General features: G+C 42.3%; 1 protein-coding gene across 10 annotated transcripts in view; it reads left to right on the forward strand.

Annotated features, from left to right (window-relative positions):
- PDE1C (phosphodiesterase 1C) overlaps positions 1 to 16060 on the forward strand; it is a 506697-nt gene that overhangs the window by 200663 nt on the left and 289974 nt on the right. For 3 of the 10 annotated variants that reach the window (XM_043463255.1, XM_043463254.1, XM_043463260.1), the window contains one exon: positions 13923 to 13949. The exons of the other annotated variants lie outside the window; for them this stretch is intronic. In XM_043463255.1, coding sequence (XP_043319190.1) covers positions 13923 to 13949 — 27 coding nt within the window. The remainder of the gene's footprint in view (positions 1 to 13922; positions 13950 to 16060) is intronic. 10 annotated transcript variants of the gene reach the window in all.

Below are 16060 nucleotides of genomic sequence, written 5' to 3' on the forward strand. Positions count from 1 at the left end.
TTGTAATTTCAAGCAGTTTACATTTTATTCCTTCTAAGGAAGTGTTCTAAGGAAGTGTTCTAAGTTCTAAGGAAGTGTTAAAAGACTTTAAGCTAGCGAGTAACAAAACGAGATTAAGATGGCTATTCTGGAAGAAGGCTGGAGGACAGATTGGAGAAGAGACTTGAGGCCTGGAGATTAGTTGGAGAAGATTCTTCAGTGATGGTAGTACCACCAAGGAGGAGAGAATAGGAGGCACGTTTGACATTAGAAAGGAGTAGAAAGAGAGAGAGAAGTTGTCTTCCAAGTTTGTTTTGTCTCAGATGTCTTAGTGAGTTTGGCGTCTTTGCCTTGTTAGAGACCACAGAGAGAAGCATGGGCTTGGATGCAGCAGAATGATAAATTTGGGTTTAGATGTGGTGAGCTGGAGCATATCTTGGACCACCTTTGGAAGGTCCAACAGCTGTTAGTAATAACAGCCTAAAAAACATGGAGAGATCTTTGGCCTGGAGCCTAGGTTCTGAGGTCATAATTGTGGGTTAAAGCCTTGCAAAGAGATGAACAGGGAAGGGGGGCTTCATCTGAATCTCACTAATAAAGCAAATCCAAAAGAATAATGTAAAAAATTGTTGTTTATTTCCCGCAGAGTACATATTTTAGGTATTAATTGGGCTTTCCACTCTCCCATTTAATTGCAAATGTCAGAAAGTTCAGCATATTTTTATTGGATTGCTATTATACATTGGATATTAGGAGCTTCAGAAGAGATATGAAAATATTAGGAAAAAAGCCCTGCTTTTGGGAAACTTAGAGTCTAGTTAAGAAGACAATTCTTTACAGAGGTGAAAAGTTAAAAAAAGACAAAGTATGGACAAAAAAAATTAATTGCTAGGTAAATGACATTGACACAATGTCCTAGGATTTGGAGAAGGAAGACATTTGTGTTTGAGGGGGTGTTTTTGAATCTTTTTTCTCCTAATAAAGATGGATTGTCTCCCTGAATTATGTTCTGAATGTATATGGAAGGGAAGAAAGAGGTGAATATCAAAAAGGGTGAAGTAGATTCTTAAATTTAGAATGAAAATTTCTATACTTGAATACTAATATAGTATATTGGTACATCGTCACTTGCTTGTCATAATTTGGTTGTGCTAACTTACTAGCTAATTGGGCTTCCCTGGTGGCTCAGACTGTAAAGAATCCACCTTCAATGCAGAAGACCTAGGTTGGGAAGATCCCCTGGAGAAGGGCATGGCAACCCACGCCAGTATTCCTGCCTGGAGAATCCTCAAGGATAGAGGAGTCTGGTGGGCTACAGTCTGTGGGGTTGCAAAGAGTTGGACACAAGTAAGCAACTAAGCATCAGTTCAGTTCAGTTGCTCAATTGTGTCCGACTCTTTGCGACCCCATGAATCGCAGCACGCCAGGCCTCCCTATCCATCATCAACTCCCGGAGTTTACTCAGACTCATGCCCATCGAGTCGGTGATGCCATCCAGCCATCTCATCCTCTGTCATCCCCTTCTCCTCCTGCCCCCAATCTTTCCCTGCATCAGGGTCTTTTCCAATGAGTCAGCTCTTCGCATGAGGTGGCCACAGTACTAGCACTAGCTTATTACAACTCAGTATTTTGCAACCAAGTGTTTATTATTTTGACTGTTCTACAGCCTCTGTCTTTTGAGAAGTAGCCCTAAGCAGAGAGATTTCTTCATTTCTAACTCCATTTTCTGTCTTCCATTTTCTTTGTCTCGTTTTCCTTGGTTCCAGTTTCCTCTTATGGTGGGAAAGTGCTCACATGACCCACCTCATAGCTTTTTGAGGGACGACTAAGAAAAATAATGATTAAATGTGAGGCACATTTTATATAGCTTTGCTTAAGATCCCTTGTATTGACTGGTAGTGTCATGTCCATCACAACATGGGTTTGCAGCAGTGACAGAAACCTGGAGGCTAGGTGGGGTCGTTTCTGCTATTTTAAAGGCAGAAAGAGACCACGACCCAAGAAACCAAATGGAATGAGGCTCTTGTCTTGGACCTTGTGGGGACTGCTGGGCGTGAGCCAGGCGGTGAGACTGGGAGCCTGGAGCCTGCCCCCTGCAGGAGGGTCTGGTGGAGCTTGGTTGGGTGGATGGAGCTCCCTACACCCTGCAGGAGGCCAGTCTTTTGTATAGGCTTGTCCAGGGGGGCAGCCTTGTGCCGCTGCTCCCAAGGTGTCCTGTGGTGCACACACTGGGCCTCTGACTCTTGGGGCACCCACAGTTCTGCGATAGTGCTCACCCTTCACATCACCTCTGCCTCATTCATGGCCTTTTTCCTGACAGCTCTTTGCCTGCTAAATTGTTTCAGTCGTGTCTGACTCTTTGTGACCCCATGGTCTGTAGCCTATCAGGCTCCTCTACTCATGGAATTTTCCAGGCAAGAATACTGGAATGGGTTGCCATTTCCTACTCTAGATCTTCCTGATCTAGGGATCAAACCTGTGTCTCAAGTCTCCTGTGTTGGCAGGTGGGTTCTTTACCATTAGCGCCACCTGGGAAGCCATCCAAAAGTGGTCCTCCCACCATTCTTTTCCACTCCCTCCCAAAGGCCTATTGCAGGGACCCAGTATTCAATATTTGATTAAAATATAGCTTTCCTTTCCCTTGAGGCCACTAGAAGAGTGAAAATCAACTTGAGGATGCATTTTGGCTGAAAGTCACTATTGGACATCCAAAGAACATTAAATGCTATTTATCCAGATTCCAAACACCCAAAATTCTTAAATAACCAAGACTTTTCCTACACTTTAGAGACACTGAATAAATCCAGCAGTGGACTATTAGTCTTTTATAACTACTCCCCAGTGTGTTTTAGTAGTTCAAATTCAGATTAATATCCCACCCCCCCTTTTTTTTTCTCTACTTCTCTGAGTCTTGTTTAAGGATGGCTCTAAGAGGTTTTACAAATCTTTAAATTACCACCCCCCCCACCAATATTTTATATTTACTATACTATTCTAGGTTGTTACTTGGAGCCTGGTCTGATACTGTGAGGAGTTATAAACATTTTCATGAACAGCATCCTTTGTAGCTGATTTGAGAACTATAAGGGTGAATTATTGTAAATCAGGGCTTCCCAGGGGGTGTAGTGGTAAAGAATCTGCCTGCCAATGCAGGAGACACAGGTTCGATTCCGGGGTCAGGAAGATACCCTGGAGTAGGAAATGGCAACCTGCTCCAGTATTCTTGCCTGGAAAATTCCATGAACTGAGGAGCCTGGCGGGCCATACACTATGGGGTTGCACATTGTTAGACACGACTGACTAAGCACACACTGCACATTGTAAATCACGCCTCATAAATGTTTAGAACTGCCATTCTGCCTATGAAACCACTGACTGAAATTAGTCATGGTTAAAAAAGTGAAAGAATTGTTCAAAGCACTTGTTTCTGGGAGTTTGGATAGTTTCAGTGAAGGTAACTGTAGCTGAGGAAAATTTAGTTTGAATGCTCAACCTATTCATTCAGTTGACTGTGGGGCTCTGAATGGTCTCTAGGATTGCATCTGGTAGGTGAGTGGGTTTTTTTTCCCCCTGTAATTTGAGCATTAATGTTACTTTTTCCATATTTAAATTGCTGAAATTTATAGAGTGTATGTCCAGACTTCTCTAGATGATTCTGTTGTGAGAGAAGATTTTAGAGGAAACAAGAAGGATTTCTGCTTTCAAGGAGCTGTTGTATTGACTTAACAGTCACCTGAAATTATAGATGACCAACAGCTGCTTTCTGCCAGGAGTAGGTTATGATAACAAGTTGGGAGGAAGACGGAAGGAGTGCTACGGGAGTAGATAGGAAAGGCTTAAAAAATATTAGACTGGCCTCTGCAGTTAAACTTGGCAGAAGATACATTTTTTGTTCTGGCTAAATCTACATGGGGGAAAATAGAGTAGAAAATTCAAGCACCTCTCTGGATAATTCAATTAAAAACCCACCCCTCCTCTGGTTTCAGGAATATATCTGTGCAGAGTGAGATTTTATCCTTTGGATTTATCTCCCTTCTGGCAGTGTTGTCACAGATATTAAGAAATATTTTTGTTTTCAGCTTTTCTCATTGATGTTTATCTAAGCAGGAGCCAGGCTTCCAGGAAGGAGGTCACAAAAATCTCTCCCATTCCCACCCACACAGTTTTACTGTACTTAGAACACTGTAAGTGTAAGTAAATATGTGAATGGAGGGATAAATCACTTATGCAAAAAAGTACTGTTTGGACTTCTACAAGTGTGGCATTTACTTTCTGTTTCTTTCTCTAACAGCCTTTCTATATTTTTTTCATTTGTGCCACTGATGGGCTCGCTGCCCAGCTGTAAGCAGTGGCTGTTAAGCTAGAGGGAAACAGTGCTTGATCTGCTCACAAATAATGCTTTTCAGAGGAAGGTTTCAGCTTTCTTTTGGGAGGGTCATATTTTGGGGCCTGTTAGACAGTAATCTGAGTGCTGGAATTTTTAACCCAGGCCCAGGAGAGAAGCAGGCATGACCAGGAGATTTGGATGTTTGTGTCTGAGCAGCTGTCTGCAGGCAAATGATGGGGCTGGGGCTGGGGAGCAATGAAGACACAGGCCTATAGAATGTGGGCGCCTTGGGGACTGGGTGGAGTGACTGTGAGTTGTTGCTGGTACAGATGGGACTTCCTGTGGGGTCGTGTGTGTGTGTGTGTGTGTGTGTGTGTGCGCGCGCGCGTGCGTGTGTGCGTGTGCATGCTCAGTGGCTTCAGTTGTGTCTGACTCTTTATGACCCCATGGACTGCAGCCCGCCAGGCTCCTCTGTCCATGGGATTTTCCTGGCAAGAATACTGGAGTGGGTTGCCATGCCGTCCTCCAGGGGATCTTCCCAGGATTCAAACCCATGCCTCCTTTGTTTCCTGTATTGCAGGTGAATTCTTGACTACTAAGTCACTGGGGGTCAGGTAGTTTGAATTAAATCTTCTCTTCAGAGATTTCTCTTTTTGCCACAACCAAGCCAGCACTAGATAGAAACACATTTATTCCCAGAAATGAGTTAAACATTGAATGTCTTATGCATAGCTCTGTTTCAGATTAGCATGCTCTCAGTTTTCTGATTCACCATCCTCAACCCCAAACCACTCTCTCGAAGGTTTCCTTCATTTGACTTTGATCTCATCACTAGTTTAAACATACTGGAATTCTATACTTTAGAAGTTGCTGTCCCCAAACATAATCTTCATTTTCTAAGAGCCCTAAATGAAAGAGTATGAATCTGTAGGACAATTTTCCCCAATCGACAATCTGGCAGAAAAATTCTTTAGAAAATTGAAGCAGAAACAACTCTTTCCTAATTGTTGGGTTATTCCAGGTGAAAGTGAGTTTATGTCATTTCATTATTTTTTGTTCTGCCTTGGATCTTTGGCAGAGCAGGAAAATAGAATCGTTGCCCACATGGTTTTTCATTCCTTAGCCTATCAGTTAAGAAGTATTTGAGCGAGTAAGAGAAGAAAGACTCACTTTCTCTCATATCTTTTTCTCCTTCTCCCCTCAAATAGTCTGCTTGAATGTGCCAGGAGATTGCTATATATATATATATATATATTTTTTTTTTTTTCTCCCTCATTGGCATTTACTTGTTAAAAATATGGGAGGACTTCCCTGGTGGTTCAGTGGTTAGGATTCTGTGCTTCCATTGCAGGGGGTGGGAGTTCAATCCCTGGTTGGGGAACTAAGTTCCCATGTGCTGAGTGGTGTGGCCATAAATAAATAAATAAATAAATGAATTTTACAAAGTAATAAAGCGACAAGGAAGATCAAAATAAAATTACATTAAAAAATAAAAAATGCTGTTCTTTCGAAACATCCCACCCTTGCCTTCTCCCACAGAGTCCAAAAGTCTGTTCTGTACATCTGTGTCTCTTTTTCTGTTTTGCATATAGGGTTATCATTACCATCTTTCTAAATTCCATATATATGTGTTAGTATGCTGTAATGTTCTTTATCTTTCTGGCTTACTTCACTCTGTATAATGGGCTCCAGTTTCATCCATCTCATTAGAACTGATTCAAATGAATTCTTTTTAACGGCTGAATAGTATTCCATGATGTATATGTACCATGTATATTACCTATAGTGAAACAGATCACCAGCCCAGGTTGGATGCATGAGACAAGTGCTCAGGCCTGGTGCACCGGGAAGACCCAGAGGAATCTGGTGGAGAGGGAGGTGGGAGTGGGGATCGGGATCGGGAATACATGTAACTCCATGGCTGATTCATGTCAATGTATGACAAAACCCACTTCAATACTGTAAAGTAATTAGCCTCCAACTAATAAAAATAAATGAAAAAAAAAGGGAAAATCCATTAAGCAATTAGTATATATAGCTTTGCAAATCTTGGTTTTAACATGGGTATCATGGAATATAAAATCACTGGTAGAAATGAGAAGAAATGTACAAGGGCCTTCCATTTTCAGCAACATCTAAAGTAGTCTGTACAAATGATTTAAGACAGATTCAGTGGAATTTTCTGGGGATATCCAGTTCTGTTCAGTCTGTACCCCATATGCCACTAAAATACAAAACCAGAGGATCAGATGATCCTTCAGGTCCTTGCTTATTTCACGGGTATTTGTAGCATTTTATCTCAGTCCACTTTCCCACGAATGAGCCGCATGTGACCTGAACTTGTGAGAATGTGTATTTAATTCCCTAAGTCTTGCTGTGCACTTTTTTTTTCTGAGTCTGTCCCCCAATATCCTCTCCCTTGAAGGAACTGAGGGCTGAGAACCAAAATTTCCAAAGCTGTCTGTGCATCAGTAGCAGTAGTGATCTCAGTAAGGAAGGATGGAGATGGAATCTGATGGGATCTGGAGCAGTGTGAGTCATTATTGCCCAGAAACCCCAGAGAAGATTTCAGGGAGAACTGAAATTCTCACCATGCATGTGGAGTTGTTGCATATTCAATTTCCCAGACCAGAAAACCTTCTTGTGTTCAACTGGGAGGTATCTTGCTGTCAACCTGGAGCCTAAGCACAAGTTTTGGTTTTTCTAAGCCAGATTGTTTGAATATTAAGCCTATTTATAAACCTCATTATTGCAGTAACCATATGGCTCTTACTCAGAGATACTCACTTTAAAAAAGTGAGACTGCCAGGCACTTCATGATTTAACCTCAGTGCTTAATTGGCTCTCACTCACCCAGGCTATCAGGAAGGATTCCCAGGTCCTCCCTTTGACTTTGAAGTATGTGAAACTTACATGTGGTTGTGGGTGTGTTCAGTACTTTGGAAACTCCTAGCTACCAAAAAGCAAACAAAGCTCTTTAAAAGCATCCTCGCTCTCCTCACTCCGTTGTTTCTTGTTATTTCCTTGCTGAGTCTACTCGGCTCTTGGCTTGGCTTCACTGTGTTTACTGTAGCTGGAACCACTCCTTAAATTGGCCTAGCTTCATCCCTTCTCTCTCTGACTGGGGCCAAGAGAGGTAAAATGAAGTTCAAGGTCTAGAAGTTACGGGTCTAGATGACACAGTCACGGACAGCTTTAAGGAACCTTTTTAAATATTGGGGGTCAGTGGTCTTTGATTTTCAATATTGCTCCTGCCTCGGTAGCCACTTGTCAGAATGTGCTCAGCTGGATGTAAAAGGGACTGAAGGCTTCCAGGGGAGCTCATCACTTCCCCTGGCCTGTACACATAGCATGTACACACTATTTGACACTTAGGCAATCCACAGTTCAATAGCAACATTCCAGACTTAAACAAATATTGATTTTTCAGTGAAGACCAGGAGTCTTTTAATTTGCCTAGCAGGTGAACGGATATGGTCCATCATTGATTCTAGTTATAGCATGATATCTCTGTGCTTAGTTCTAACTTCTAGAGGACGCTTAGGAAGTCTGTGTAAGCAACTCACTGGGCTTTAGTCTTTAGGGAATTATCAATAAAAAGGGTTTTTTCTTAAAAGATAATTTTAGATATTTCTAAGGATTATCATAGTGTCTAATTCCTAAATACCTAGCTTTTCTTTCCTTCCCCCCTCCCCTTTTCTCTTTCTTTCTGAGCAATGATCCAGCTTTGACATTAGAGGAAAGCATGTGGATCTGCGAGGCTAACAGGGACTGCTGGATGGGTGTCAGAATGAATAGCCTGCAGGCTCCCTTAGGCATGGGCGAACAGAGAGAACTGGGCAGGGGTTTAGTTCCTTCTCCCCTTAGTAGGACTGAGATTAGCACTTGCTATCTTTGTGGCTCAGGTGTTCTAAGATGTGGAGAATAGGGAGTATTCAGCTTTTCTACTTTAGAAAGCAATCTTAAACTTTTTTTATTTTTAGTTTTCTAATCAATGAAAGGCTTTTCTTTTTCCAAACAAAATTTGGAAACCTATGAAATCATATCATTATTATTTATGTGACACTGTTATTATAAATACAGCAGCTGACTTGCACTTGAACTTTTACTGGATGCCTGGCCCTGTGCTAAATGCTTTACATCCACTACTACATTCATCTCTCACATCAGCCTGTGAAGCACATGTTACTGTTACCCAAATCTAACAGATAAGGAGACTGGTGGTGGCGAAAGTGATGTAAGTTGCCAAAGGTCACATAGCTTATTGGACACAGTAAGTCACGGAAGGGATTTAGCTTAGGTAAGTGATCTCAAGCACTATGCCATAATGCCTCTCCTTAAACAAATGAATAAACAAACAACCAATGCCATGTATGTGTGTATGTGAGTAAGGTAAAGTGTATTCTGGGGAACAGAGCTCGCAAAGTGGTCCAGACTTTCATGGATGCAGTTTCCTCGGTTTGGCCTCATGAAGATGTCCTGCCTTCTGCCTCCGTGTGAGGCTGTGCTGTCTCCATCCCCTACACTGCCCAGATTCCAGAGCACAGCATCTTGGTCATTCTCTGTGGTCATGAATCTTGGGACTTCTGATGTATTAATTTTCAAAACATCATAAATTTAAAGTAAGTTTGAGAAACCAAAACAAAACATTTAAAAACATTTCCTTTGTCTTTCAGGGGCAAATTCTGTTGAAGTTCTTAAAAACAAAAGGCCAAGAATAAACTAGTTTTTTTTCCAGCTCATTTCCTGCATTTGGATGGAAAGAGCCCAGTGCATTTCTATTGTTGGCTTTGTTTGTTTTTGTCTAGTGTCTAAGTTTCCTCTAGGCATCTTTTGACTTCTTTGACTAATTTCCTCAATTTTCTTGGAGGGCTTCAGAGTTTGTATTCCGTCTCAATCGGTTCAGGGTTCTGTATCCTTAGTCAAGTTACTTAAACTCTCTGAGCCTCATTTCCACCAAGTGTGTGTGTATGCTTAGCCACTCTGTCATGTCCGACTCCTTGCGACTCTGGACTGTAGCCCTCCAGGCTCCTCTGTCACTGGGATTTCCCAGGCTTGAACACTGGAGTCGGTTACCATTTCCTTCTCTAGGGGATCTTCCTGACCCAGGGATTGAACCTGCATCTCCTGTATCTCCTTCATTGCAGGCAGATTCTTTATCTGCTGAGCCATTGGGCATCCCTTCCATCAAGTATAAAGTGAGGTTAACCTCCTAAGGTCTGTTGGAGGTCAAAGTGAGTTAATTTAGGTAACAGACATGGAACAGAGGAGGTGCTCAACGATTGTGAGCAGCCCACCACTGTCCACCCTCCCAGGCCTTCTCTCATTGCATTCCTCCTGTGTGTAGAAAACCATGTCTGTGGTAGATGTCCTCACTGCTTATAGTGAATTATCACCGAACAGAAGAAAAATGAGTAGAAAGAAAGCATTTTGGTTAGTGTCTTGATAAATCCACTCATTCGCACAACAATGTATTGAGCACTTGTCATTTGTTAAGCACCTTGTTAGGCAAGAGAGAACCACTAGCAGATACTGGACAAGCCATCGATCTTGCCATCAGCATAACAGATGAGCTCAGTCCCCATGGAACACACAAAAGGGATGATCCAGTGCATAGATCTGTATTTTCTCTTGTGTTTTAAGCACACAAAAGGGATGATCCAGTGTGGGAGGCCCCAGAAGGTTTTCAGGAGGAAGTGATGTCTCAGCTGAAAGCAGAGGTCTCGGGCCTCACCATCTTGCTGAGATGAGCGGTGAGTAGGATCTCGAGTAGAGCAATTTCCATAGATCTGTATTTTCTCTTGTGTTTTAAGCACTGACCTTTCAGCTCCAGTGTAAGAGGATACTGTTTGGGTTGGGTCTCTTTTTTTTTTTTTTTGGGTTGGGTCTCTTTTGATGAGGGAGCTGTCTGTCTAAATGGGACAAGATGGGAAGGGAGAACTTCAGAATGTGTGAGTTCAGCAATGCATTGATGAAGGTGGCGAGTGAGTCTGTCAGGGAGATGAGTTGGACTGAAAATCAGATTTTTGGTCTCTCTTTTTTGGTTCTACCAAAGGCACAACCCATATTTTGGTAATTGTGGGTAACAGCTACAAATGATTTTATTTTGCCAGCAAACATTTGTTGCGTGCCAACATGTGCTGGTTGATGTGGGATAGATGCAGTGAGCCCTATGACAGGACCCCTAGGCTCAAGAAACTGAAAATGAGGGACAGAGGGTCCTAAACCTTTTAGAATGGCCCTTACATGGCATGCACGGCACCTGGTAATTCAATACATTATATTCTCTGAGCTCATTCCTCCCATTTTAGAGATGTGGAAGCTAAAGCTTGCTTTAGTGTTGAGCTTGTCTGAGTCTCAGTTAGAGAGGGAGAAGTTGGGTTTTGAACCAGGTTTATCACATTCCAGAGCCCTATCACCTTTCCACAGGGTGATGTAAGAGGTGACCCCCGCCCCTTCTCTCTGGTTTCCTCTTTTCTTTTTTTTTTTTGTTAAATGTATACATCTTATTACTTTTCTTGATTAGCTTTGTTTTGAGCACTTTTTAGACTTAGAACCTGCTTTCTGCTTTCGAATCCGGCTGAGCTGAGCTGGTTTGAGGCCACCAGGCACGCCCTCCTCACCTGCTTGCCCCACGTCCTTACATATTTCTCCTTGTGGAGCTCTGTTCCCCACCCCCGACCCCTGCCCCAGTCCATCAGAACCGCCTCTTTGACAGAACTTCCTGAGCGGTGTCTCAGTCTTGGTTGTTATAACAAAGTAACACTTTTGGTAACATGTCTTAATTTCCTTTTTTAGAATTCAGATTCTTCCAGAGAGTGGATCTTAGCAGGGTTTTTATGAGGATTAGTGATATAAGTCAGAGAGGGCAGTGGCACCCCACTCCAGTACTCTTGCCTGGAAAATCCCACAGACGGAGGAGCCTGGTGGGCTGCAGTCCATGGGGTCGCTAAGAGTCGGACAGGACTGAGTGACTTCGCTTTCACTTTTCACTTTCATGCATCGGAGAAGGAAATGGCAACCCACTTTAGTGTTCTTGCCTGCTGCCTGGCAGCAGCAGCAGCAGTGATATATGTTAAGTGTGTGTTACTAGTAGTTGCTGAAAATGGAAGCTTTTCTTATTTTTGTTCATTTTGATGCTTTTAGCATTCTCAGTGGTGCTGGTACATGGTCCTTGGCAGATGCTGGAAGAGTTCTGTGGAAGCCAGTACCAAAGGTTGTCTTCTTTTGGCCTCTGAAGATGCCCTTTGTTGATAGAACTAGTTGAGTTTCTGGGTGGGAACCAGGGGCATCCATCTGGTCTGATTGCCCCCTTACCTTGGTCCTTGCATACTTTCAGTGGGTTATTTTCCAGTCTTGCCAAACACTTCTTAGCTCGGTTTGTTAGACAGCAGTTCTAACAAGGTTCAAGGGCCTGGGTCACACCCACAGGTCACTGTGCTCTGTGCCTGTAGATGAAACCTCTGCCCCTGTTACTGCCTAGCGAGTGTGAGCTGTCACTGCTGGAGGGGGTGTCGAGGATGGTCAGTGCACATCCATCAGTTTTTGGAGGGAGTGCAAAACACTGTTTTAAGCAGTGGGATACAGTGGCTGCTGCTGCTGCCACTAAGTTGCTTCAGTCATGTCCAACTCTGTGCGACCCCATAGACGGCAGCCCACCAGGCTCCCCCGTCCCTGGGATTCTCCACTGCAGTGGGTTGCCATTTCCCTCTCCAATGCATGAAAGTGAAAAGTGAAAGTGAAGTCACTCAGTTTTGTCTGACTCCTAGCGACCCCATGGACTCTAGCCTACCAGGCTCCTCCGTCCGTGGGATATTCCAGGCAGGAGTACTGGAGTGGGTTGCCATTTCCTTTGCCAGGGATACAGTGGAGAGGCATATAAAAAAATCTGCCTTTGGGGAGCTGAAATTCAGGTGGGTGATCTCCTTTATTTCTCACTGTAAGGTCTTGAGAGAGGTGCTCTGATTATTCCCACTTTACAGATGAAGAAACTGAAGCTCAGAGGGGTCAAATATAAACACTGTAGAGCTGAGTGTCGCAGCCAAGATTGGAACACAGGTAGTTTACTCTAAGCCCCAAGCCCTAACTCATTAGGTCAACTGTTAGTGGACTTTCTTTCCTACCTATATACTATAATTCAAACATGTAAATATTTCTGTGTGTTCATCCTGTAGATATGTATATCTGTGTATATAGGTATGTGAATATTTTATACATTTTTTCTAATTGCAACCTCATTTAATGCTCATTTAAAATAGAAATGCTCATTTAAATAGAAAATATAGAAAATTAATACAAGTAAAAATAAAAGTAGTGATTCACTAACCTACTACCATGGGCTCATGGTTATCACTCTGGTGCGTTTTCTTTGTACATATCAGGTCAAGATCACACTGTGGGTTTGGTGCCATACATGACTTACTTCATTTAACATGTCACATTATCATGTGTGTTTTCACTTGAACAAAGTGTCATAGGTTGTAGGGATTCTGAATTTGACACGTCTGTGCCTTTTTTTTTTTTAAAGCATGTGCAACTTACAACTCTATTAGCAAATCAGTGGCTTGGCTTTCTGGTGCAGTGACTGTAATGGGAATGTTGATGTGGAACCAGGGACAACTGGGAAGCATTGCCCTTCCTGGAGATGCTCCTGGGAGGTGCATTTTCCTCTCTCACCACTTCTTTTCCTCTAATCCCCTCCAGTAAAAAGTCTTCTAAAACTCTTTTGAGGGTCTTTGAAATCTACAAAAGTTGACACAAACATGAAAAACATCAGGATACATTGGAAAATAAACTTTTATGGCCATTTCCTCCTTGAATGCCACAATGACCCAGGTAAGAGAGACAGGACAGACATAACCTCCCTCTGATAGATTGAGAAGCTCCACGTCCAAAAGATTTGCCCCTGGCTAAATGAGGAACATAAATAGGAGAGGTGGAGTAGACCTCCAGCCACCGTGCTTCCTGGGACTTTTCTGGGGTACTGAGCTGAGCCAATAAGTAGCAAGCTCCTGATGCTGCTCTCACCACTTTTGCTTTTAGACCTTCTCATTGCCCCTTTCCTCACTCCTTCCTTCTCTGAAGACCTTATGTCTGATATTATGGTCTAGTTGCATGATTACACATTTATATTTTAAAAGGCAAATCTTTAAAGAGACTTCATTGCAAGCTGATGGGAATAATAGTAACAATAATGACAGTACAAATAGCTAATAGTTATTGACCATTTAATATGCCAGGTATAAGACATGCTTTGCAAACGTCTGCCCATTTATTCCTCAACAACCCCATGAACCTGCTGAAGGGCTGAGATTTGAACCTGGTTCTTGCTGTCTTTAAAATCTGATCTCAACCAAGATGCTACAGTGCCCTCAGAGGGGAAAGGGTGGAGCATCCTCTGGGGATGCTATGTGTAACTGCTGAGACTGTGGTTCTGTGCATTCAAGCACAACATTCTGTAACACAGAACTTTTAAGTGGGCTTTGACATCCACCAGCCTCACAGAGAGAACTTTCTACAGTGTTCATCTCTGCGTCCATCCCCACTGAAGCTTTTTCTCACCTACCACCTGCAGCAAACTCTTTTCTGATCTGTGTTTATGCTTCTTTTCCCACAGGAGGAAATATAAGAAAACGTCCCAGAGGTAAGAGCGTCTCTCTGAGAAAGGGGAGCTGGTTGGTTGACTCCTCTGTGTCCCAGTTCTTCACAAGTCAAGCTCATGGTGGACATTGATTGTAATAAAGAGTCTTGGTTCCTGCTCAGTGAGTTGCCTGCTTTATCGTTGAGTTGTTACTATTGCGGTAGTTAAGCATTGGTTGCAGGTATTTGGCGTGGCACAGTAAGTGTACACTCTCACAAAAGAGTGGGTCCAGTTGCTTAAAAACTCATTACTGCCAAACTGTCCAGTGATTTTACTAAACCTTGACCAGACTGGGGCTGGGCTGAGGGCGAGCGTGTCAGGGTTTATGGATGGGAGCAGAGAAAGGTCTTCAAATGCATGTTCGGGTTTTGGATTCTCCTAGGCTGATTTTCTGACAAAATGCTACTGAGCTCAAAACATAGATACAGATTCCTTTAAGGGCAGTCTTTTGATTTAACCATAAAAAGGGTAATTTAAAGTAGAATATCATCTATCATCACCCTCCATTACTCTGTTTTATTGCGAAGAGTTTGGAAAGCACATTCCATAGAAATAAAGCCGCTTAGGTCTTTGTTTGCTGAGCAATAGAAGCCTATGACTCAGTCTAAAAGGCTAGTGTCTGCTTTTCATTAATTGACTTTGGTATTGTGACTTTAAACAGGTAACATGAGATAAAAAATTACTGTTGCAATTAAAATCTTCCAGTAGGTTTCAACAATGGTACTTTCAGGACTTCTTTGTTGGTTCAGTGGTTAAGAATCCACTTGCCAGTGCAGGGGACATAGGTTCGATCCCTGGTCCGGGAAGATCTCACATGTTGCAGAGCAACTAAGCCCATGCACCATAACTGGAGAGTAGCTCCCACTTGCTGCAATTAGAGAAAGCCTGAATACAGCAATGAAGGCCCAGTGCAGCCAAAAATAAATACATAAAAATAAAAAAGTCTTTTAAAAATAGTATTACCGTCAGATGATGACTTTAATATGACCTTTTCTAGAGAGTCTCATCTCATAGTAGAGGCTCCTATGTCCTATGGTTTCTAAATAAAGTCAGTAATCCAAAGTAGTGGTGTCTTCATTTGATATGCAGTGAGGAAGTACACAATCATTGAGAGAAAATGAACTAAAACTTTAAAGCTTCCTAGAGGGTTGCTGTACTTCTCTAAATATAGTAAGCTTGTACAGATGGCCAAATAATTCTATCTTGTTCAGGTTCATCAGGATCATGGTAGTGATTGCATTTAAACCACTAAGAATGGTGTAAATTAATCACTCAGATTAGAGGGCATAATTGTCTTCAGTTGTAAAAGGTAATTTATCATTTTTACATGTAGTTAACTGGGGGTATAAGATATTTCAGTGTTGCCTCAATTTTATTTTAAGGGGAGATAAATAGACAGGTAAGAGGGAGTTTTACGGGAGACCTGCTCAAACCTGTCAGGTTTCAAATTACTATGTCAACTTTGGAGGAAAGCATATTTTTGCATATCTCACATGAACACTGTTGCATTTTGATGTCAATGTAAAAAAAAGACTGATTTTAGCTTTTTAGCTTTGTTGAAGTGAAGTGAAAATTAATAGAGGCGTGGTTTGAACTCTTCTGTTTTTAATCACATACCTATCCTCATATGAAATAGATCCATGTCTGCTAATCTATCACCACTCTGATGGATTAGAACAAAGGTTTTACTTTGCTTATGATTTTGTAGGTTAGGAATTCAGGAAGGACTTGTCTGGGTGTCTTGGATCTGACGCACCTGGTGTCATCCAGGGCTGCTGGGGATATAGGATGCACTTCCAAGATTGAGTCTTCATTTGCATGTGGGGAGCTTTGGTGCTCCTTGTATCTTTCTCTCCACATGGTTTTCATCCTCCAAAATGTCTCCATGAGCTTGGGCTTCTATTGCAAGGTGATCTCAGGGGAGTTGAACTCTTAGCTGGCTTCTTAGGCCATGTGTTCCAAGAGATAAAGAGATAAAGGAAGATGCTATCTCCCTGAAACTGGCTCAGTGTCACTTCTGCTGTATCTTATTGGTTAAGGTGTTGCACAACCCCTCCAGAGTTGAGAGAAGGGGACATAGATTATATCTCCTGATGAAAAGGTGTTAACGAATT

Source organism: Cervus canadensis, chromosome 3 (assembly GCF_019320065.1).
Source record: "Cervus canadensis isolate Bull #8, Minnesota chromosome 3, ASM1932006v1, whole genome shotgun sequence".
NCBI lineage: Eukaryota > Metazoa > Chordata > Mammalia > Artiodactyla > Cervidae > Cervus > Cervus canadensis.